Source organism: Heterodontus francisci, chromosome 30, assembly GCF_036365525.1.
Source record: "Heterodontus francisci isolate sHetFra1 chromosome 30, sHetFra1.hap1, whole genome shotgun sequence".
Classification (NCBI taxonomy): domain Eukaryota; kingdom Metazoa; phylum Chordata; class Chondrichthyes; order Heterodontiformes; family Heterodontidae; genus Heterodontus; species Heterodontus francisci.
Window position 1 is genome coordinate 60,989,395 of NC_090400.1, and position 23,714 is coordinate 61,013,108.

A 23,714-nucleotide genomic window follows, 5' to 3' on the forward strand; every position below is an offset into this window, starting at 1 on the left:
AGGCCTGAAGCGTACCGGCGGACACCGCATGCTCCTTCTCCAGGGACACGCGGGCGCGAACGTAACCGCGGAAGAGGGGCAGGCAATCAGGGAGGACGGACCCCCCCGACGGCCCACAGCCTGGACCTGTGAATTGCCACCTTGGCCAGGCCCAGGAGCAGACCGATGAGGAGATCCTCCTCCCCGCCCATGCCGCTCCTCACCGGGTGCCCAAAGATCAGGAGCGTGGGACTGAAGTGCAGCCAAAACTTGAGGAGCAGCCCCTTCAAATACTCAAACAGGGGTTGCAACCTCGCACACTCCATATATACGTGGAACACGGACTCATCCAGGCCACAGAAAGTACAGGCGGCCTGGGAGTCCGTGAATCTACTTAAAAGTCTATTGCACGGGACTGCCCTGTGCAACACCCTCCACCCCAGATCCCCGATGTAAAGGGGGAGGACTCCCGCTTAGAGAGACCTCCATCGGGGTTTCCCCTCGCCGCCAGATGGCAACGCGGACCGCCAGGGCGTGTCTGGCTGGCTGACGAGGGCGAGGAAGTGGAGAGTGTGCAGGAGCAGCCCGTAGAGGAAACCTCTCCGTGCCAATTGGAATGGCACGGAGGGCATTTCCGTGAGACGGCTCGGGTTGTGTGGGTCCGGCTCCCGAGGAGGGTTTCGAGGCCGAGCAGGGGTCAGCTTGGCCAGGAGCGCTCCACTCTCCCGAGCCCCCTCGCAACCCGCAGCGAGGGGCGTCCCGGGGGCTTCAGCTACTCCTCCAACTGCCGGTCTGTCCCCGGAGTCGGCCACCCGGACAGCCGAGGCACTCTCCTCCGCCAGTGGGGGAGCGCCCTGACTGGAGGTGACCATGTTCCAGACTCGGAACAGATCCCGGTAAAAGACAGGCAACTCCCTCAGAGAGGCGCGGCTAACAGTCTCTGCTAGGAGCTGCGTGTCGTCTTGAAGGCAGTGACACTGGCGGAAAAAATACGTCGCCAGCGTGCACTATCTGGGAGGACGCTCAACATAAAGGTATCTCTGCAGGGTCCGAAGGCGGAGAGTCACAGCCTGGGTGCGGACGCACACCAGCGACTGGCCACCCTCCTCGATCGGGAGACTCAGGATAGCGGCAGAGACCCAGTGTTTCCTCATGCACCAGAAGAAATCGACGAGTTTCTTCTGGATCTTGGTGGCAAATGCAGGGGGCGGGGCCAAAGTGAGCAACCGGTACCACAGCATGGAGGCCACCAGTTGGTTTATGACCAGCGCTCGGCCCCTGTAAGAAAGCACTCGGAGCAGTCCTGTCCAGCGCCTCAGCCGCGTGGTGAATTTCGCCTCCAACTCCTGCCAGTTTGCCGGCCAGGCTTCCTCAGCGGGGCTAAGGTGGACTCCCAGATAGAGGAGATGCGTGGTGCTCCACGCAAAAGGTGTCATCTCCTCCGGCAGGGAGTCCACCCGCCACTGACCCACCAGGAGACCGGAACATTTCTCCCAATTGATCCTCGCGGAGGATGCTGCAGAAAAGATCTGCTGGCAGTCGCGCATCCTCCGCAAGTCAACGGGATCTGTGACCGCGAGGAGCACGTCATCAGCTTAAGCCGAGAGGACGACCCGCATGGCCGGCTCGCGCAGAGCCAATCCCGTCAACCTCCTGCGAAGCAGGCACAGGAACGGCTCCACGCAGATGGCGTACAATTGGCCGGACATGGGGCACCCCTGACGCACTCCTCTCCCCAAGCGAAGGGGCACCGTCAAGGGCCTGTCAACCTTGACTAGACACTCTGCGGCGGCGTATAAAAGTCGGACCCGGGCCACGAAATACGGCCTGAATCCGAAAGCGCGCAGAGTCCCGAAAAGGTAATCGTGATCCATCCTGTCGAACGCCTTCTCCTGATCGAGGGAGAGAAAGGCAACTGACTGACCAGTCCTCTGGGAAAGATGGATCAGGTCCCGGACCAGGTGGATGTTGTCTTGGATGGACCGGCCCGGGACCGTGTAGGACTGGTCGGGGTGGATCATGTGGGCCAGCACAGAGCCCAGGCGGTTAGACATAGCCCGGGCAAAGATCTTATAATCCGTGCTGAGGAGGGAGACAGGACGCCAGTTTTTAAGCAGGCAGAGATCGCCCCTCTTCGACAGCAGAACGATGACTGTCCTGCGCCACGAGAGGGGCATCTCCCCGGTCGCCAGGCTTTCCCCCAGGACGTCCCAGAACGCCTTGAGGAACTCTACGGTCAACCCGTCCAGCCCCGTGGATTTGCCCCTTGAGAGCTGATGTAGGGCGCCGGTCAGCTCCGCCAACGTGAGCGGAGCCTCCAATCCTTTGGTGCCCTCCGGGCTGACCTGCGGCAGGTCCTCCCACAAAACTCTGCGCGCGTCCTCACTGGATGGATCCAGAGAGAAATTCACACCGTAATAAGTACGGCCCATTCCCTCCGGATCCGTGATGCCCCCTTGCAGACATGGCACCACGCCCCATCCAAGGTCCAGAAGACGCGGTAGGCCATCCCCTGGAACTCTACATTGAAGTGGCCCTCTGTGACCTCCTCCTGCGCCAGCTGCATGAATAGCTGGCGGCGGAAGGAGTACACATGCCGGAGGCTGTTCTCCCGAAGACCAAGCGGGACTGGGTTGTGCCCCGTCTTTACGTCCCCCAGATGGTGCAGGTGGGGAAGGAGGAGCTCACCAGGAATGAAGGGCGGGACATTTGACAAAATGACTCTTCGCGCAGTGGCCTCCAGGGGGTCCACTGGCAGAAAGGTCCCGCTCATGGTGAGCCCCTTGTTCAGAGCCAGGGACACCACCCGCTCGGTCTTCAGGAAAAACACTGCCTTCCCGTACATTTTAGAGGCTGCAACAATGGCCGAAGGGCCGACAACCTCGGCCATTGCCTTAACACATGCCTCTATCGTCATGTTTGGATGGACGTAGCTCTTGACCCCATGCTTTGATGTTATTAGTGCAAACGGTGACTGGGCAACAGCTGCAGTAGCCACAGCAGCATATGTGCGAGAAGGCCCCGCCACCGGTGAAGAGGGACTTGCCATGGGGTCGCAGAGCCACGCCCACCCTTAAGAAATAAACTAACAGCTTTTAAACTAAAGCAATATGATGGGAGAGGTGGGAGTAGAGGGGAATAGGGGTGAAAAGGACCAGGAGAGGACAGACAGCTGAGTGTTGGGAGGGAGAGATGAGCTGCGTGGATGTTGCTGTGGTTTGATGGTTGGAGCACCTGACTTCAGAGTTCACAGTTCTGTCTTCCAGTTAGGGGAGGGTTCTTCGCCCAGGTCGGTTAGAGCCGCCCGGTTCTCTCCTTTTCCGCTGCTCTGTAAAGACTTTCTTCAGCCAGGCAGCTCCAGCCGTCCCGAGCCACACAGTTGGGGGTGGGGAGGGAGCCCCATTTGTGCAGGATGGTAGATAAACACAAGAGCTGACCATAGAATTTGGCAGCCCCACCCCTGGATTTTCTGGTGCCTCCTCCCTCCCCCAACAGTCCAAACAACAAACAGTTTTCTGGTGCTCCAACACCCACCTCTCCAAAATGACTTGCAGGTCTTAGTCTTGAAAAAGTGCAACAGTTCCACGATAAATGCAGCTGTCTCCACTCTACAGTCACCTCTTTGCAGTTACTCCACTCTGCTCTCTCCTCTCCAGCTGCAGGTGCAGCTACTCCCCCTGATTGCAGGCAGGAAGTGCTTCTCAAGTTGCCCAGCCAATCCCAGTGCTGTACCTGTCCTGGGAGTGTTTGATGTGGACAGTGTAGAGGTAGCTTTACTCTGTATCTAACCCCGTGCTGTACCTGTCCTGGGAGTGTTTGATGTGGACAGTGTAGAGGTAGCTTTACTCTGTATCTAACCCCGTGCTGTACCTGTCCTGGGAGTGTTTGATGTGGACAGTGTAGAGGGAGCTTTACTCTGTATCTAACCCCGTGCTGTACCTGTCCTGGGAGTGTTTGATGTGGACAGTGTAGAGGGAGCTTTACTCTGTATCTAACCCTGTTTTTTTTTTTTTTTTTTCCACAAGGTGACCTTTATACCCCAGGCCCCTTTTATATTTTTCACATCGAGGGGGCCTTTATCCCTCAGGCCCCCTTTATGTACATATTTACAGTTTTAAAATAACTTTATTAAAACAGATAAATAAACAAAAAACTCAAATTAAAATGCCATTCTCGGCGTCGACGATGCACTCCAGTCCCTGCGGTGCCCACCGGTCGCGGAAGGCCTCAAGCGTACCGGTGGACACCGCATGCTCCTTTTCCAGGGACACCCGGGCGCGAACGTAACCGCGGAAGAGGGGCAGGCAATCGGGGAGGACGGAACCCCCGACGGCCCGCAACCTGGACCTGTGAATTGCCACCTTGGCCAGGCCCAGGAGCAGACCGACGAGGAGATCCTCCTCCCGGCCCGAGCCCCTCCGCACCGGGTGCCCAAAGATCAGGAGCGTGGGACTGAAGTGCAGCCAGAATTTGAGGAGCAGCCCCTTCAGATACTCAAATAGGGGCTGCAACCTCGCACACTCCGTATAAATGTGGAACACGGACTCGTCCAGGCCGCAGAAAGTACAGGTGGCCTGGGAGTCCGTGAACCTACTTAAAAGCCTATTGCACGGGACTGCTCTGTGCAGCACCCTCCACCCCAGGTCCCCGATGTAAAGGGGGAAGACTCCCGCGTAGAGAGACCTCCATCGGGGTTTCCCCTCGCCGCCAGATGGCAACGCGGACCGCCAGGGCGTGTCCGGCCGGCTGACGAGGGCGAGGAAGTGGAAAGTGTGCAGGAGCAGCCCGTACAGGAAACCCCTCCGCGCCGATTGGAATGGCACGGAGGGCATTCCCGAGAGGCGGCTCGGGTTGTGCGGGACCGGCTCCCGAGGAGGGTTTCGGGGCCTGGGTCCGATGAGCAGTTCCGGCCCAGCGGGGGTCAGCTCGGCCGGGATCGCTCCGCACTCCCGAGCCCCCTCGCCACCCACAGTGAGGGGCGTCCCGGGGGTTTCAGCTACTCCTCCGCCCGCCGGACCGTCCCCGGAGTCGGCCGCCCGGACAGCCGAGGCGCTCTCCTCCGCCGGCGGGGGAGCGCCCTGACTGGAGGCGACCATGTTCCAGACTCGGAAAAGATCCCGGTAAAAGACAGGCAACTCCCTCAGAGAGGCGCGGCTAACGGACTCCACCGGGAGCTGCGTGTCGTCTTGAAGGCAGTGACACTGGCGGAAAAAATACGTCGCCAGCGCACACCATCTGGGAGGACGCTCGACGTACAGGTATCTCTGCAGGGTCCGAAGGCGGAGAGTCGCAGCCTGGGTGCGGACGCACACCAGCGACTGACCGCCCTCCTCGATCGGGAGACTCAGGACCGCGGCAGAGACCCAGTGTTTCCTCTTGCCCCAGAAGAAATCGACGAGTTTCTTCTGGATCTTGGTGGCAAATACAGGGGGCGGGGCCAAAGTGACCAACCGGTACCACAGCATGGAGGCCACCAGTTGGTTTATGACCAACGCTCGGCCCCTGTAGGAAAGCACTCGGAGCAGTCCTGTCCAGCGCCCCAGCCGAGCGGTGACTTTCGCCTCCAACTCCTGCCAGTTTGCCGGCCAGGCTTCCTCAGCGGGGCTAAGGTGGACTCCCAGATAGAGGAGGTGCGTGGTGCTCCACGCAAAAGGTGTCATCTCCTCCGGCAGGGAGTCCACCCGCCACTGACCAACCAGGAGTCCGGAACATTTCTCCCAATTGATCCTCGCGGAGGACGCGGCAGAAAAGGTCTGCTGGCAGTCGCGCATCCTCCGCGAGTCAACGGGATCTGTGATTGCGAGGAGCACGTCGTCGGCGTAAGCCGAGAGGACGACCCGCATGGCCGGCTCGCGCAGAGCCAATCCCGTCAACCTCCTGCGAAGCAGGCACAGGAAGGGCTCCACGCAGATGGTATACAATTGGCCGGACATGGGGCACCCCTGACGCACTCCTCTCCCAAATCGAAGGGGCGCCGTCAAGGACCCGTTAACTTTGACTAGACACTCTGCGGCGGCGTATAAAAGTCGGACCCGGGCCACGAAATGCGGCCCGAGTCCGAAAGCGCGCAGAGTCCCGAAAAGGTAATCGTGATCCACCCTGTCGAACGCCTTCTCCTGATCGAGGGAGAGAAAGGCGACCGACTGACCAGTCCTCTGGGAAAGATGGATCAGGTCCCGGACCAGGTGAATGTTGTCCTGGATGGACCGGCCCGGGACCGTGTAGGACTGGTCGGGGTGGATCATGTGGGCCAGCACGGAGCCCAGGCGGGTAGACATAGCCCGGGCAAAAATCTTATAATCAGTGCTGAGGAGGGAGACCGGACGCCAGTTTTTAAGCAGGCGGAGATCGCCCCTCTTCGGCAGCAGGACGATGACCGCCCTGCGCCACGAGAGGGGCATCTCCCCGGTCGCCAGGCTTTCCCCCAGGACCCGCGCGTAATCGTCCCCCAGGACGTCCCAGAACGCCCTGAGGAACTCCACGGTCAACCCATCCAGCCCTGGGGATTTGCCCCTCGAGAGCTGGTGGAGGGCGCCAGTCAGCTCCGCCAACGTGAGCGGAGCCTCCAATCCTTCGGCGCCCTCCGGGCTGACCTGCGGCAGGTCCTCCCACAAAACTCTGCGCGCATCCTCGCTGGACGGATCCGGAGAGAACAACGCACTGTAATACGTCCGGACCAGGAGGCCCATTCCCTCCGGATCCGTGATGGAGGATCCGTCGTCGGCCAGCAGCTCGACAAGCTGCTTACGGACCCCCCGCCATTTTTCCAGCGAGTAGAAGAAGGGTGAGGCGCGGTCCAAATCTTCCAGGATCTGGATCCGCGACCTCACGTACGCGCCTCGGGACCCTATGAGCTGCAGGTTCCTCAGCGCGCCCTTCTTCTCTTTGTACGCCTGCCACAGGGCCGGGTCCGCGACGGCATGACCGAGGCGGGATTCCAAGTCGAGCACCTCCCTCTCAAGGCGCCCGACCTCGGCTTCCCGCCTCTTGGTCGACCCCTTCGCGTACTCCTGACAGAAGACGCGGATGTGAGTCTTGCCCACATCCCACCATAGCCTCAAGGAGGGGAAGCCCCCCTGCTTCCTTCTCCAGTCGGCCCAGAATCGACAGAACGAGTCCCGAAATCGCACGTCCTCCAGCAGCCGGTTGTTAAAGTGCCAGTACGCGGACCCCGCCCGCGTGCGGAGCGGAGTGAACTCCGCCCACACCAGGCGGTGGTCCGAGCACGGCACCAGCCGCATGGAGGCCGCCGAAACGCGGGAGACGTACGCCTGCGAAATGTAGAGGCGGTCGATTCGCGACCCCCCTCCTCCAGACCTCCACGTGAAGGCGCTGGAATCGGGATGGAGATTCCGCCAGACGTCCACCAAGTTAAGGGAGCTGATCAGTCCCCTCAACTTCTCCACCGACGCTTGGCCGCGCTGGGGACCGGAGCGATCCCCCACCTCGAGGGTGCAGTTAAAATCCCCCCCGAGGATGATGCACTCGCCGCTGTCGATGGAGCTCAAGAGAGCGGACACTTCTTCAAAGAAGCGCGCTTGCAAAGCGCCGGGCCTGGGCGCGTACACGTTCACAAAGTGGAGCGGCACGCTACCCAGGCGAACGGCGAGGTGGAGCAAGCGGCCCGGCACTAGCTCCTTGACCCCCAAGATCTCCGGCTGAAAAGTCGGGGCCAACAAGATAGCCACCCCACTAGAAATAGGGGTGAGGTGACTCATGTAGACCCCACCCTGCCACTCCAGGAGCCAGGTGGCTTCGTCTCCCGGAACGGTGTGGGTTTCCTGCAGAAAGCTCACCGCGTATCTCCCTTCCCTAAGGACTGAGAGATTGTGAAATCTGCGGTGAGCCCCTCTGCTGCCGTTGATGTTGAGGCTGGCTATGGTTATCTTCATGTCAAAGGTACGTAAAACCCGTCACCAACAGCTCACTGTGAGGAGGGAGTGGAAGTGCACCTGGCCCTCCACTCCCCCAGCAACCCATTGAGGAACACATTAAAACGGCGCCTCTCAACCAGTTTCACGTCCGCGCGCTTGCCCGCTATCTTAAGGGCGGCACGGACGGACTGGATGATCAGCGCCAGATTCGACCAACGGTCGAGGGCCAGCTGAACTTTATTGCGGCAACCTCTGCAAGCCGCGAGGAAATCCCGGAGTTCCGCCGTGGGGATGAGAGGAGATTCGGTGGGAGGCACGAGGGACTCCACCACCTCACTGGCGATGGAATCAAGATCATCCTCCGTGCCCCGCACCGAATCCCCATCCTCCTCCGGGTCGTCACCGCCAGCGGCCGACACATCCACCACACACTGTGGGGCGGACGTCCCGGCCGCGCCAGCTGGTCCCGCCTCCGTCACGATCCCACCCCCAGGATCGATGGCGGAGGAGTCCTCTCTGGGTTCTATTGTGAAACTGGAGCCTGTAGGCACCAGCGGTTCAGGACCCCCCTCCACCTCCATCCCCAGGCCAATGACTGGTCCAGGGGAGACAGAAGTTCCGGACTCCGGGAAACCAGCCGGAGCCGAGACTGGAGGCGGCGAGAGGAGGCCATCTCCCGCTCCGCCAGCACCCACAGGCCCAGCAGATGGGGCAGCATTCTCAGTTATAACTGGGTCGGGTGTCTCCTGGTTGGTGGTGGACTCCGGCTGGGAGGCCCGACCCTCTGGGGCCTCGCCCTCCCCTTCATTCAGGACACCCGACCCAGTAGCAGTGGCGGAATGGGCGGTTTCCCCAGGCTCCCCCACCACAAGCAGGGCCCCACTTACTCCTTCAGGAGGGGCCTCACGTACCGGGGCCATCCCCTCCCCTCCATCCTGAGGAATAGGGAGCACCTGCCCGGACTTTGCAGCCTTGGTGGTGGCGGTAGGGGGCACCTGAGGACCAGAAACAGGAGGCAGCTCCCCTCCAACAGATGGGCCCTGCACCTCAGGGCCCTGTGTTATTTCTGTGGAGGGGTGCCTTCTCCTCTTTTTCGCACTTGGGCGCGGAGACTCAGAGACCTCCATGTCATCAGAGGCCTCCGCCTCCGCACCCTTTTTCCTTTTTTAGTCACCCTGGGCCTGAGCCCAGCCCTGGGACAGGTGGATTCCATGGGAATGGGCTTTGGGCTGAGCTCAGGCTCGGGTTGAGTCAAAGTGTCCAGGGGACGCGCCTCACGATGTTTCTTTTTTCCCCGCGTCTTCCTTCCGCTCGGACGGACGCTCCCCTCCCCGCCAGAGGCTGTGAAAACCACAGCCTCCGGAACCGACTGAGCGGTGTCTGTTGGATGTGCGGGGGGAGTGGGAGGAGGTGCTGTGGAACCACTCTGGGCCGCCGAGGTGGAGCTGGCGGCCGGGAGGTTGGGGCAGTTCTTCCGAACATGCCCCACCCCCTTGCAGACGTGGCACCGCGCCCCGTCCGAGGTCCAAAAGACGCGGTAGGCCGTCCCCTGGAACTCCACATTAAATTGGCCCTCCGTGTCCTCCTCCCGCGCCAGCTGCATAAATAACTGGCGGCGGAAGGAGTAGACATGTTGGAGGCTGTGCTCCCGAAGACCAAGCCGGACTGGGGTGATCCCCGACCTCACCTCCCCCAGATGGTGTAGGTGGGGGAGGAGGAGCTCACTGGGAATGAAGGGTGGGACGTTGGACAACATTATCCGATGCGCAGTGGCCCCCAGAGGGTCCACTGGCAGGAAGGTCCCCCCCACAGTGAGCCCTTTACTCAGGGCCAGGGACACCGCCCGCTCGGTCTTCAAAAAGAACACAGCCTTCCCATACATTTTTGAGGCCGCAACAATGGCCGAGGGGCCGACAACCACGGCCATTGCCTTAACGCAGGCCTCAATAGACATGTTGGGGTGGGGATAGCTCTTCACCCCATGGCTGCATGTCAATAATTTAAAGGGTGACGGGGCCACGTGGGCAGCCACAGAAGCTGCAGCTGCGTAGGTAGTAGAGGGCCCCGCCACCGGTGATGAAGGGCTTGCCATGGGTCCAAGAGCTAAACCCACCCCAAATTGTGGACTTGCACACTAAATAACAGATTCACAGAAAAATTTGAAAAGACAAACAAACAAACAACAGGTTAGTGGAGAGGCTGAGGTAAGAGAGGAGAGGCAAAGGCAGGCTGGAAGGGATGACTTGCTTTCTGGAGGTGGTGCTCACAGTACACTTAAAACAAACAGTCTTTGAAGTTGGTCTTCCGGTCTTCTGGTTGGGGGAGTCGTCTTCACCTGGGTCAGCTGAAGCTGCCCAGGCACTATCTATCCCCTTCCGTCTGTTTAGCTGGGCAGCTTCAGCTGACCCAGGTTTGGCAATTGGGGTGGGGAGGGAGCTTCCCTGTGTGCTTTTGCAGCAGCACAGACTCCTGTTGAATTGGCAGCCCCACCCCTTGTTGTTCCAGCCACTTGTTCCTCCCCCAACAGTCCAAAGTAAATTACTGGTGTTCAGCACCCACCTCCAGACAAAGCCTTGTTTCCACAAAATGTCCCTTTCTTCTCTTTAATGGAGACTGTTGTTGGAGTTTTCCTCTGCTTGTTGGTAGCTGCTCTCCCTTGCACAGTGCAGCTCCTCTCTCCACCTCTGCAACCTCCAACTGCCACCAGCACTCTCAGCTGCACCTCGTTGATGCACTCAGGCTCCCAAATCAGTGGGCAGCCAATCCCAGTGCTGTCCCTGTCCTGGGAGTGTTTGATGAAGACAGTGTAGAGGGAGATTTACTCTGTATCTAACCCCGTGCTGTACCTGCCCTGGGAGTGTTTGATGAGGACAGTGTAGAGGGAGCTTTACTCTGTATCTAACCCTGTTTTTTTTTCTTGTAGAGGGAACTTTACTCTGTATCTAACTGTTTTTTTGTTTTTTTTTTTTCTTTTCACAAGGTGACCTTTATACCCCAGGCCCCTTTTATATTTTTCACATCGAGGGGGCCTTTATCCCTCAGGCCCCCTTTATGTACATATTTACAGTTTTAAAATAACTTTATTAAAACAGATAAATAAACAAAAAACTCAAATTAAAATGCCATTCTCGGCGTCGACAATGCACTCCAGTCCCTGCGGTGCCCACCGGTCGCGGAAGGCCTCAAGCGTACCGGCGGACACCGCATGCTCCTTTTCCAGGGACACCCGGGCGCGAACGTAACCGCGGAAGAGGGGCAGGCAATCGGGGAGGACGGACCCCCCGACGGCCCGCAACCTGGACCTGTGAATTGCCACCTTGGCCAGGCCCAGGAGCAGACCGACGAGGAGATCCTCCTCCCGGCCCGAGCCCCTCCGCACCGGGTGCCCAAAGATCAGGAGCGTGGGACTGAAGTGCAGCCAGAATTTGAGGAGCAGCCCCTTCAGATACTCAAATAGGGGCTGCAACCTCGCACACTCCATATAAATGTGGAACACGGACTCGTCCAGGCCGCAGAAAGTACAGCTGGCCTGGGAGTCCGTGAACCTACTTAAAAGCCTATTGCACGGGACTGCTCTGTGCAGCACCCTCCACCCCAGGTCCCCGATGTAAAGGGGGAAGACTCCCGCGTAGAGAGACCTCCATCGGGGTTTCCCCTCGCCGCCAGATGGCAACGCGGACCGCCAGGGCGTGTCCGGCCGGCTGACGAGGGCGAGGAAGTGGAGAGTGTGCAGGAGCAGCCCGTACAGGAAACCCCTCCGCGCCGATTGGAATGGCACGGAGGGCATTTCCGAGAGGCGGCTCGGGTTGTGCGGGACCGGCTCCCGAGGAGGGTTTCGGGGCCTGGGTCCGATGAGCAGTTCCGGCCGAGCGGGGGTCAGCTCGGCTGGGATCGCTCCGCACTCCCGAACCCCCTCGCCACCCGCAGTGAGGGGCGTCCCGGGGGTTTCGGCTACTCCTCCGCCCGCCGGACCGTCCCCGGAGTCGGCCGCCCGGACAGCCGAGGCGCTCTCCTCCGCCGGCGGGGGAGCGCCCTGACTGGAGGCGACCATGTTCCAGACTCGGAAAAGATCCCGGTAAAAGACAGGCAACTCCCTCAGAGAGGCGCGGCTAACGGACTCCACCGGGAGCTGCGTGTCGTCTTGAAGGCAGTGACACTGGCGGAAAAAATACGTCGCCAGCGCACACCATCTGGGAGGACGCTCGACGTACAGGTATCTCTGCAGGGTCCGAAGGCGGAGAGTCGCAGCCTGGGTGCGGACGCACACCAGCGACTGACCGCCCTCCTCGACCGGGAGACTCAGGACCGCGGCAGAGACCCAGTGTTTCCTCTTGCCCCAGAAGAAATCGACGAGTTTCTTCTGGATCTTGGTGGCAAATACAGGGGGCGGGGCCAAAGTGACCAACCGGTACCACAGCATGGAGGCCACCAGTTGGTTTATGACCAACGCTCGGCCCCTGTAGGAAAGCACTCGGAGCAGTCCTGTCCAGCGCCCCAGCCGAGCGGTGACTTTCGCCTCCAACTCCTGCCAGTTTGCCGGCCAGGCTTCCTCAGCGGGGCTAAGGTGGACTCCCAGATAGAGGAGGTGCGTGGCGCTCCACGCAAAAGGTGTCATCTCCTCCGGCAGGGAGTCCACCCGCCACTGACCAACCAGGAGTCCGGAACATTTCTCCCAATTGATCCTCGCGGAGGACGCGGCAGAAAAGGTCTGCTGGCAGTCGCGCATCCTCCGTAAGTCAACGGGATCTGTGATTGCGAGGAGCACGTCGTCGGCGTAAGCCGAGAGGACGACCCGCATGGCCGGCTCGCGCAGAGCCAATCCCGTCAACCTCCTGCGAAGCAGGCACAGGAAGGGCTCCACGCAGATGGTATACAATTGGCCGGACATGGGGCACCCCTGACGCACTCCTCTCCCAAATCGAAGGGGCGCCGTCAAGGACCCGTTAACTTTGACTAGACACTCTGCGGCGGCGTATAAAAGTCGGACCCGGGCCACGAAATGCGGCCCGAGTCCGAAAGCGCGCAGAGTCCCGAAAAGGTAATCGTGATCCACCCTGTCGAACGCCTTCTCCTGATCGAGGGAGAGAAAGGCGACCGACTGAGCAGTCCTCTGGGAAAGATGGATCAGGTCCCGGACCAGGTGGATGTTGTCCTGGATGGACCGGCCCGGGACCGTGTAGGACTGGTCGGGGTGGATCATGTGGGCCAGCACGGAGCCCAGGCGGGTAGACATAGCCCGGGCAAAGATCTTATAATCCGTGCTGAGGAGGGAGACCGGACGCCAGTTTTTAAGCAGGCGGAGATCGCCCCTCTTCGGCAGCAGGACGATGACCGCCCTGCGCCACGAGAGGGGCATCTCCCCGGTCGCCAGGCTTTCCCCCAGGACCCGCGCGTAATCGTCCCCCAGGACGTCCCAGAACGCCCTGAGGAACTCCACGGTCAACCCATCCAGCCCTGGGGATTTGCCCCTCGAGAGCTGGTGGAGGGCGCCAGTCAGCTCCGCCAACGTGAGCGGAGCCTCCAATCCTTCGGCGCCCTCCGGGCTGACCTGCGGCAGGTCCTCCCACAAAACTCTGCGCGCATCCTCGCTGGACGGATCCGGAGAGAACAACGCACTGTAATACGTCCGGACCAGGAGGCCCATTCCCTCCGGATCCGTGATGGAGGATCCGTCGTCGGCCAGCAGCTCGACGAGCTGCTTACGGACCCCCCGCCATTTTTCCAGCGAGTAGAAGAAGGGTGAGGCGCGGTCCAAATCTTCCAGGATCTGGATCCGCGACCTCACGTACGCGCCTCGGGACCCTATGAGCTGCAGGTTCCTCAGCGCGCCCTTCTTCTCTTTGTACGCCTGCCACAGGGCCGGGTCCGCGACGGCATGACCGAGGCGGGATTCCAAGTCGAGCACCTCCCTCTCAAGGCGCCCGACCTCGGCTTCCCGCCTCTTGGTCGACCCCTTCGCGTACTCCTGACAGAAGACGCGGATGTGAGTCTTGCCCACATCCCACCATAGCCTCAAGGAGGGGAAGCCCCCCTGCTTCCTTCTCCAGTCGGCCCAGAATTGACAGAACGAGTCCCGAAATCGCACGTCCTCCAGCAGCCGGTTGTTAAAGTGCCAGTACGCAGACCCCGCCCGCGTGCGGAGCGGAGTGAACTCCGCCCACACCAGGCGGTGGTCTGAGCACGGCACCAGCCGCATGGAGGCCGCCGAGACACGGGAGACGTACGCCTGCGAAATGTAGAGGCGGTCGATTCGCGACCCCCCTCCTCCAGACCTCCACGTGAAGGCGCTGGAGTCGGGATGGAGATTCCGCCAGACGTCCACCAAGTTAAGGGAGCTGATCAGTCCCCTCAACTTCTCCACCGACGCTTGGCCGCGCTGGGGACCGGAGCGATCCCCCACCTCGAGGGTGCAGTTAAAATCCCCCCCGAGGATGATGCACTCGCCGCTATCGATGGAGCTCAAGAGAGCGGACACTTCTTCAAAGAAGCGCGCTTGCAAAGCGCCGGGCCTGGGCGCGTACACGTTCACAAAGTGGAGCGGCACGCTACCCAGGCGAACGGCGAGGTGGAGCAAGCGGCCCGGCACTAGCTCCTTGACCCCCAAGATCTCCGGCTGAAAAGTCGGGGCCAACAAGATTGCCACCCCACTAGAAATAGGGGTGAGGTGACTCATGTAGACCGCACCCTGCCACTCCAGGAGCCAGGTGGCTTCGTCTCCCGGAACGGTGTGGGTTTCCTGCAGAAAGCTCACCGCGTATCTCCCTTCCCTAAGGACTGAGAGATTGTGAAATCTGCGGTGAGCCCCTCTGCTGCCGTTGATGTTGAGGCTGGCTATGGTTATCTTCATGTCAAAGGTACGTAAAACCCGTCACCAACAGCTCACTGTGAGGAGGGAGTGGAAGTGCACCTGGCCCTCCACTCCCCCAGCAACCCATTGAGGAACACATTAAAACGGCGCCTCTTAACCAGTTTCACGTCCGCGCGCTTGCCCGCTATCTTAAGGGCGGCACGGACGGACTGGATGATCAGCGCCAGATTCGACCAACGGTCGAGGGCCAGCTGAACTTTATTGCGGCAACCTCTGCAAGCCGCGAGGAAATCCCGGAGTTCCACCGTGGGGATGAGAGGAGATTCGGTGGGAGGCACGAGGGACTCCACCACCTCACTGCCGATGGAATCAAGATCATCCTCTGTGCCCCGCACCGAATCCCCATCCTCCTCCGGGTCGTCACCGCCAGCGGCCGACACATCCACCACACACTGTGGGGCGGACGTCCCGGCCGCGCCAGCTGGTCCCGCCTCCGTCACGATCCCACCCCCAGGATCGATGGCAGAGGAGTCCTCTCTGGGTTCTATTGTGAAACTGGAGCCTGTAGGCACCAGCGGTTCAGGACCCCCCTCCACCTCCATCCCCAGGCCAATGACTGGTCCAGGGGAGACAGAAGTTCCGGACTCCGGGAAACCAGCCGGAGCCGAGACTGGAGGCGGCGAGAGGAGGCCATCTCCCGCTCCGCCAGCACCCACAGGCCCAGCAGATGGGGCAGCATTCTCAGTTATAACTGGGTCGGGTGTCTCCTGGTTGGTGGTGGACTCCGGCTGGGAGGCCCGACCCTCTGGGGCCTCGCCCTCCCCTTCATTCAGGACCCCCGACCCAGTAGCAGTGGCGGAATGGGCGGTTTCCCCAGGCTCCCCCACCACAAGCAGGGCCCCACTTACTCCTTCAGGAGGGGCCTCACGTACCGGGGCCATCCCCTCCCCTCCATCCTGAGGAATAGGGAGCACCTGCCCGGACTTTGCAGCCTTGGTGGTGGCGGTAGGGGGCACCTGAGGACCAGAAACAGGAGGCAGCTCCCCTCCAACAGATGGGCCCTGCACCTCAGGGCCCTGTGTTATTTCTGTGGAGGGGTGCCTTCTCCTCTTTTTCGCACTTGGGCGCGGAGACTCAGAGACCTCCATGTCATCAGAGGCCTCCGCCTCCGCACCCTTTTTTCCTTTTTTAGTCACCCTGGGCCTGAGCCCAGCCCTGGGACAGGTGGATTCCATGGGAATGGGCTTTGGGCTGAGCTCAGGCTCGGGTTGAGTCAAAGTGTCCAGGGGACGCGCCTCACGATGTTTCTTTTTTCCCCGCGTCTTCCTTCCGCTCGGACGGACGCTCCCCTCCCCGCCAGAGGCTGTGAAAACCACAGCCTCCGGAACCGACTGAGCGGTGTCTGTTGGATGTGCGGGGGGAGTGGGAGGAGGTGCTGTGGAACCACTCTGGGCCGCCGAGGTGGAGCTGGCGGCCGGGAGGTTGGGGCAGTTCTTCCGAACATGCCCCACCCCCTTGCAGACGTGGCACCGCGCCCCGTCCGAGGTCCAAAAGACGCGGTAGGCCGTCCCCTGGAACTCCACATTAAATTGGCCCTCCGTGTCCTCCTCCCGCGCCAGCTGCATAAATAACTGGCGGCGGAAGGAGTAGACATGTTGGAGGCTGTGCTCCCGAAGACCAAGCCGGACTGGGGTGATCCCCGACCTCACCTCCCCCAGATGGTGCAGGTGGGGGAGGAGGAGCTCACTGGGAATGAAGGGTGGGACGTTGGACAACATTATCCGATGCGCAGTGGCCCCCAGAGGGTCCACTGGCAGGAAGGTCCCCCCCACAGTGAGCCCTTTACTCAGGGCCAGGGACACCGCCCGCTCGGTCTTCAAAAAGAACACAGCCTTCCCATACATCTTTGAGGCCGCAACAATGGCCGAGGGGCCGACAACCACGGCCATTGCCTTAACGCAGGCCTCAATAGACATGTTGGGGTGGGGATAGCTCTTCACCCCATGGCTGCATGTCAATAATTTAAAGGGTGACGGGGCCACGTGGGCAGCCACAGAAGCTGCAGCTGCGTAGGTAGTAGAGGGCCCCGCCACCGGTGATGAAGGGCTTGCCATGGGTCCAAGAGCTAAACCCACCCCAAATTGTGGACTTGCACACCAAATATCAGCGATTCAACTGAAAATATTGAATGTGTAGTAAAGACAAACAAACAAACAACAGATTAGTGGAGAGGCTGAGGTAATAGAGGAGAGGCAAGGGCAGGCTGGAAGGGATGACTTGCTTTCTGGAGGTGGTGCTCACAGTACACTTAAAACAAACAGTCTTTGAAGTTGGTCTTCCGGTCTTCTGGTTGGGGGAGTCGTCTTCACCTGGGTCAGCTGAAGCTGCCCAGGCACTATCTATCCCCTTCCGTCTGTTTAGCTGGGCAGCTTCAGCTGACCCAGGCTTGGCAATTGGGGTGGGGAGGGAGCTTCCCTGTGTGCTTTTGCAGCAGCACAGATTCCTGTTGAATTGGCAGCCCCACCCCTTGTTGTTCCAGCCACTTGTTCCTCCCCCAACAGTCCAAAGTAAATTACTGGTGTTCAGCACCCACCTCCAGACAAAGCCTTGTTTCCAACAAAAAAAGAATGTCACTTTCTTCTCTTTTAAAGGTGATTGTTGTTGGAGTTTTCCTCTGCTTGTTTGTAGAAGCTCTCCCTTGCTCAGTGCAGCTCCTCTCTCCACCTCTGCAACCTCCAACTGCCACCAGCACTCTCAGCTGCACCTCGTTGATGCACTCAGGCTCCCAAATCAGTGGGCAGCCAATCCCAGTGCTGTACCTGTCCTGGGAGTGTTTGATGCTGGGGCAGAATGGAATGAGTTGAGTGTAACTGATTTCTTTGTTCCAACACCAACAAGTGTCTTGTAATGAGTGCAGTGTCTTTTGATACGAAGTGGGAGGTTTTGTTGTTACAGAGGATGTGCTGTGGTTCAAACCAGTGGAACTTCGAACAAAGTGGGGTCGCAGAGGTCACATCAAGGAGCCTTTAGGTAAGGAGATCCTTTGTAACAGAATTCAAGATTTTATACAATGAGCTTGTGCTGAGAGACTAATGATTTGATGAACAGCGTGATGGGCTATGAGCTAGAAATACTGCATTCCAGACTCAGCACAGGGTGTGTCATTTAAAGAAATACTTGCACTTCTATAAACACTTAACAACCATTGAAGAACTTCTGAAATGTAGTCACTTGTAATGTAAGAAGTGCAGCTGCCAAATTTACACACAGCAAGCTCCGACAAACAGCAATGTAATAATGACCTGATAATCTGTTTAAGATGTTGTTTGAAGGATAAATATCACCCAGAACACCAGGGAGAACAACCCTACACTTCTATCAAACTCTACAATATGATATTTTTCTATCCATCTCAGAGCTTTAGACTGTCATCCTGAAAGACGGCCCCTCTGACAGTGCAGCACTCCCTCAGTGCTGACCCTCTGACAGTGCAGCACTCCCTCAGTGCTGACCCTCTGACAGCACAGCACTCCCTCAGTGCTGACCCTCTGACAGCACAGCACTCCCTCAGTGCTGACCCTCTGACAGTGCAGCACTCCCTCACTGCTGACCTTCTGACAGTGCAGCACTCCCTCAGTACTGACCCTCTGACAGCACAGCACTCCCTCAGTGCTGACCCTCTGACAGCACAGCACTCCCTCACTGCTGACCTTCTGACAGTGCAGCACTCCCTCACTGCTGACCTTCTGACACTGCAGCACTCCCTCAGTACTGACCCTCCAACAGTGCGGCACTCCCTCAGTGCTGACCCTCCGACGGTGCGGCGCTCCCTCAGTGCTGACCCTCCGACGGTGCGGCGCTCCCTCAGTGCTGACCCTCCGACGGTGCGGCGCTCCCTCAGTGCTGACCCTCCGACGGTGCGGCGCTCCCTCAGTGCTGACCCTCCGACGGTGCGGCGCTCCCTCAGTGCTGACCCTCCGACGGTGCGGCGCTCCCTCAGTGCTGACCCTCCGACGGTGCGGCGCTCCCTCAGTGCTGACCCTCCGACGGTGCGGCGCTCCCTCAGTGCTGACCCTCCGACGGTGCGGCGCTCCCTCAGTGCTGACCCTCCGACGGTGCGGCGCTCCCTCAGTGCTGACCCTCCGACGGTGCGGCGCTCCCTCAGTGCTGACCCTCCGACGGTGCGGCGCTCCCTCAGTGCTGACCCTCCGACGGTGCGGCGCTCCCTCAGTGCTGACCCTCCGACGGTGCGGCGCTCCCTCAGTGCTGACCCTCCGACGGTGCGGCGCTCCCTCAGTGCTGACCCTCCGACGGTGCGGCGCTCCCTCAGTGCTGACCCTCCGACGGTGCGGCGCTCCCTCAGTGCTGACCCTCCGACGGTGCGGCGCTCCCTCAGTGCTGACCCTCCGACGGTGCGGCGCTCCCTCAGTGCTGACCCTCCGACGGTGCGGCGCTCCCTCAGTGCTGACCCTCCGACGGTGCGGCGCTCCCTCAGTGCTGACCCTCCGACGGTGCGGCGCTCCCTCAGTGCTGACCCTCCGACGGTGCGGCGCTCCCTCAGTGCTGACCCTCCGACGGTGCGGCGCTCCCTCAGTGCTGACCCTCCGACGCTGCGGCGCTCCCTCAGTGCTGACCCTCCGACGGTGCGGCGCTCCCTCAGTGCTGACCCTCCGACGGTGCGGCGCTCCCTCAGTGCTGACCCTCCGACGGTGCGGCGCTCCCTCAGTACTGACCCTCCGACGGTGCGGCGCTCCTTTCTGTCACTGATCTGATTGAATGAATGTCCTGGGCTGATGTGGAAGTTGATGGAACCAGTCTGCGCCATGTGGTTGTTGCAGACCAGAAAGAGGTCATTTGACTCTTTGTATCTCTAGCAGCTCTTGGAACCAGCTGTCCCCTTAGCCCTACCACCAGCTGCATTTTCCCTAATTGGTTTAAGAAACATAAAACATTTACAGTGCAGAAGGCACATTGTGTCTGTGCTATCCAGCCTAATCCCACTTATAGCTATTGGCCTGTAGGTTACAGCACTTCAGGTACATATCCAAGTATTTTATAAATGCACTGAGGCTTTCTGACTCTACCACCCTGTTAGGCAGCGGGTTCCAGATCCCCACATTTTCTGGGTGAAAACAATTCTCCTCAACTCACCCCAAACCTCCGACCTGTTCAACTAATTAATCGACTGTGGGCAGAGGGGAGAATCAGTGTGTAAACCCAGGGTGCGTCTGTTCCCAAAGGGGATCCGTGTGTAAGCTCTGGGTACGTGTGTTCCCAGAGGGGATCAGTGTGTAAACTCTGCGTACGTGTGTTCCCAGAGGGGATCCGTGTGTAAACTCTGGGTACGTGTGTTCCCAGAGGGGATCAGTGTGTAAACTCTGGGTACGTGTGTTCCCAGAGGGGATCCGTGTGTAAACTCTGGGTACGTGTGTTCCCAGAGGGGATCAGTGTGTAAACTCTGGGTACGTGTGTTCCCAGAGGGGATCAGTGTGTAAACTCTGGGTACGTGTGTTCCCAGAGGGGATCCGTGTGTAAACTCTGGGTACGTGTGTTCCCAGAGGGGATCAGTGTGTAAACTCTGGGTACGTGTGTTCCCAGAGGGGATCCGTGTGTAAACTCTGGGTACGTGTGTTCCCAGAGGGGATCCGTGTGTAAACTCTGGGTACGTGTGTTCCCAGAGGGGATCCGTGTGTAAACTCTGGGTACGTGTGTTCCCAGAGGGGATCCGTGTGTAAACTCTGGGTACGTGTGTTCCCAGAGGGGATCCGTGTGTAAACTCTGGGTACGTGTGTTCCCAGAGGGGATCCGTGTGTAAACTCTGGGTACGTGTGTTCCCAGAGGGGATCAGTGTGTAAACTCTGGGTACGTGTGTTCCCAGAGGGTATCAGTGTGTAAACTCTGGGTACGTGTGTTCCCAGAGGGAATCAGTGTGTAAACTCTGGGTACGTGTGTTCCCAGAGGGGATCCGTGTGTAAACTCTGGGTACGTTTGTTCCCAGAGCGGATCAGTGTGTAAACTCTGCGTACGTGTGTTCCCAGAGGGGATCAGTGTGTAAACTCTGCGTACGTGTGTTCCCAGAGTGGATCAGTGTGTAAACTCTGGGTACGTGTGTTCCCAGAGTGGATCAGTGTGTAAACTCTGGGTACGTGTGTTCCCAGAGTGGATCAGTGTGTAAACTCTGGGTACGTGTGTTCCCAGAGGGGATCCGTGTGTAAACTCTGGGTACGTGTGTTCCCAGAGGGGATCCGTGTGTAAACTCTGGGTACGTCTGTTCCCAGAGTGGATCAGTGTGTAAACTCTGGGTACGTGTGTTCCCAGAGTGGATCAGTGTGTAAACTCTGGGTACGTCTGTTCCCAGAGTGGATCAGTGTGTAAACTCTGGGTACGTGTGTTCCCAGAGTGGATCAGTGTGTAAACTCTGGGTACGTGTGTTCCCAGAGTGGATCAGTGTGTAAACTCTGGGTACGTCTGTTCCCAGAGTGGATCAGTGTGTAAACTCTGGGTACGTGTGTTCCCAGAGTGGATCAGTGTGTAACCTCTGGGTACGTGTGTTCCCAGAGTGGATCAGTGTGTAAACTCTGGGTACGTGTGTTCCCAGAGTGGATCAGTGTGTAAACTCTGGGTACGTGTGTTCCCAGAGGGGATCCGTGTGTAAACTCTGGGTACGTGTGTTCCCAGAGGGGATCCGTGTGTAAACTCTGGGTACGTGTGTTCCCAGAGGGGATCCGTGTGTAAACGCTGGGTACGTGTGTTCCCAGAGGGGATCCGTGTGTAAACGCTGGGTACGTGTGTTCCCAGAGGGGAACCGTGTGTAAACGCTGGGTACGTGTGTTCCCAGAGGGGATCCGTGTGTAAACTCTGGGTACGTGTGTTCCCAAAGGGGATCCGTGTGTAAACTCTGGGTACGTGTGTTCCCAGAGGGGATCCGTGTGTAAACTCTGGGTATGTTTGTTCCCAGAGGGGATCAGTGTGTAAACTCTGCGTACGTGTGTTCCCAGAGGGGATCAGTGTGTAAACTCTGGGTACGTGTGTTCCCAGAGGGGATCCGTGTGTAAACTCTGGGTACGTGTGTTCCCAGAGGGGATCCGTGTGTAAACTCTGGGTACGTGTGTTCCCAGACGGGATCCGTGTGTAAACTCTGCGTACGTGTGTTCCCAGAGGGGATCAGTGTGTAAACTCTGGGTATGTTTGTTCCCAGAGGGGATCCGTGTGTAAACTCTGGGTACGTGTGTTCCCAGAGGGGATCCGTGTGTAAACTCTGGGTACGTGTGTTCCCAGAGGGGATCAGTGTGTAAGCTCTGGGTACGTGTGTTCCCAGAGGGGATCCGTGTGTAAACTCTGGGTACGTTTGTTCCCAGAGGGGATCCGTGTGTAAACTGTGGGTACGTGTGTTCCCAGAGGGGATCTGTGTGTAAACTCTGGCCATGTTTATGTTCTGCAGTGCTGTAGCTCGGATGTAACACTTCATTCTCACAGGCCTATGTTGTTTGCAGGGACTCATGGACACATGAAATGTTTGTTTGATGGCCAGCTCAAATCCCAGGACACCGTGCTGATGAACCTGTACAAACGGGTTTTCCCAAGGTGGGCATATGACCCGTACGTTCCGAATCCCGTGCCGTGGGAGCAGTCCAAATCCAGTGTCAATGTGCAGGAGATCGAGATGGAATAGTGTTCAACAGGATTTCGGAATTGATACTTTTTATTTTTAAAAAAAAAACAATTTTCCATTTTGGAACCTGAGGATCACAAACTCTCAGATCTGTGTGTTTATATTTGAGTTTGGAGAGTTGGATATCCTAAGACTTGTTTCAACACAAGGAGTCTGTGCTGTGCTTTGTTCTAAAGACTATCATCGCCATCTGATGGTGCTGAAAAGTACTGTCTCCCTATACAGTCATTAACAACAATTCTTATGCTGCATATTATTCCTACCCAATTGACTCCCCAAATTCTCCTCTCCTTCCTCAGGCAGCAGACTTGTTCCTTTGCCTTATCCAATACCAGAGAGTAGGAAGTGAGTGCAAGTCCTCTCAGTGACTCATCCTCCTTGTGGAGAATCACCTCATCTCTCCCTAGTTTATTCCTTCCCAGGCCTCCAAGGTATGGAAATACCTTTGAAAGGGGCTTTGCTGCTGTGTTTTTCACTGCACCAGTCAAACAAACCAGCACTGTCAGCTGAGTATCTTAGTACAACAGCTGCTGTCTGTGAGGTTGCGTTGCATTCTGAATCAGGCTTAATGTGCTCAGTGGGTTTTGCTGTAAAGTGGAATGGAGGTATAGTGCTTGGAGGTGAGAGATTTAGCAGTGCGAAGAATTCAGAACTGGGAGGCCATTCAGTCCGTTGAGCCTGTTCTGCCATTGTTAGATCAGGACTGATCTGTATTTTAACTCCATTTACCCACCTTGCTTCCGTATCCTTTAATACCCTTACCCAGCAAAAATCTATCAGTCTCCGTTTTTACATTTTCAGTTGACCTCCAGCATCCACAGCTTTTTTGAGGGAGAGTTCCAGATTTCCACTCCCCTTTATGTGAAGAAGTGCTTCCTGACATCACCCCCCAAGCAGCCTGGCTCCAATTTTAAGGTTCTGCCCCCTTGTGGACTCCTCACCAGAGAAAATAGTTTCTCTCTATCAACCATATCAACTCCTTTAATCATCTTAAACACCTTGATAAGATCACCCCTTAATCTTCTATACTCGAGGGAATGCAAGCTGAGTCTATGCAACCTTTCCTCATAATTTAACCCTTTTAACCCCAAGATCATTCTGGTGAATCTGCACTGCACCTTCTCCAACGCCAATATATCCTTCCTGAGGAGCGGGGTCTGGAAACGAAAGCAGTTACTGCAGCTGGGGTCTGACCAACACTCTGTATTCCAATGAACTCGCAACTAAAGGGGAGGAGGGTTTCTTGGATTTTCAGTGTTGTTGAATCCTCCAGCTTCGATTTTTAAAAAAATAAAAAAATTTCCAGGACTCAGAAAAATGAACCTTCTCAGCCCTCCTGTGTTCCATGTCTCCTACATTACAGTTTATAAATCCATGTTTT

General features: G+C 58.2%; 1 protein-coding gene across 2 annotated transcripts in view; it reads left to right on the forward strand.

The window, feature by feature from the left end:
- Nucleotides 1-23,651, forward strand: part of tsr1 (TSR1 ribosome maturation factor) — a 48,327-nt gene extending 24,676 nt beyond the window's left edge. The window contains exons 14-15 of one of the 2 annotated variants that reach the window (XM_068010819.1): nucleotides 17,617-17,691; nucleotides 22,155-23,651. In XM_068010819.1, coding sequence (XP_067866920.1) covers nucleotides 17,617-17,691; nucleotides 22,155-22,333 — 254 coding nt within the window. In that variant the 3' untranslated portion in view covers nucleotides 22,334-23,651. The remainder of the gene's footprint in view (nucleotides 1-17,616; nucleotides 17,692-22,154) is intronic. The other variant, XM_068010818.1, reaches the window with a different exon arrangement.
- The last annotated feature ends 63 nt before the right edge of the window (nucleotides 23,652-23,714 follow it).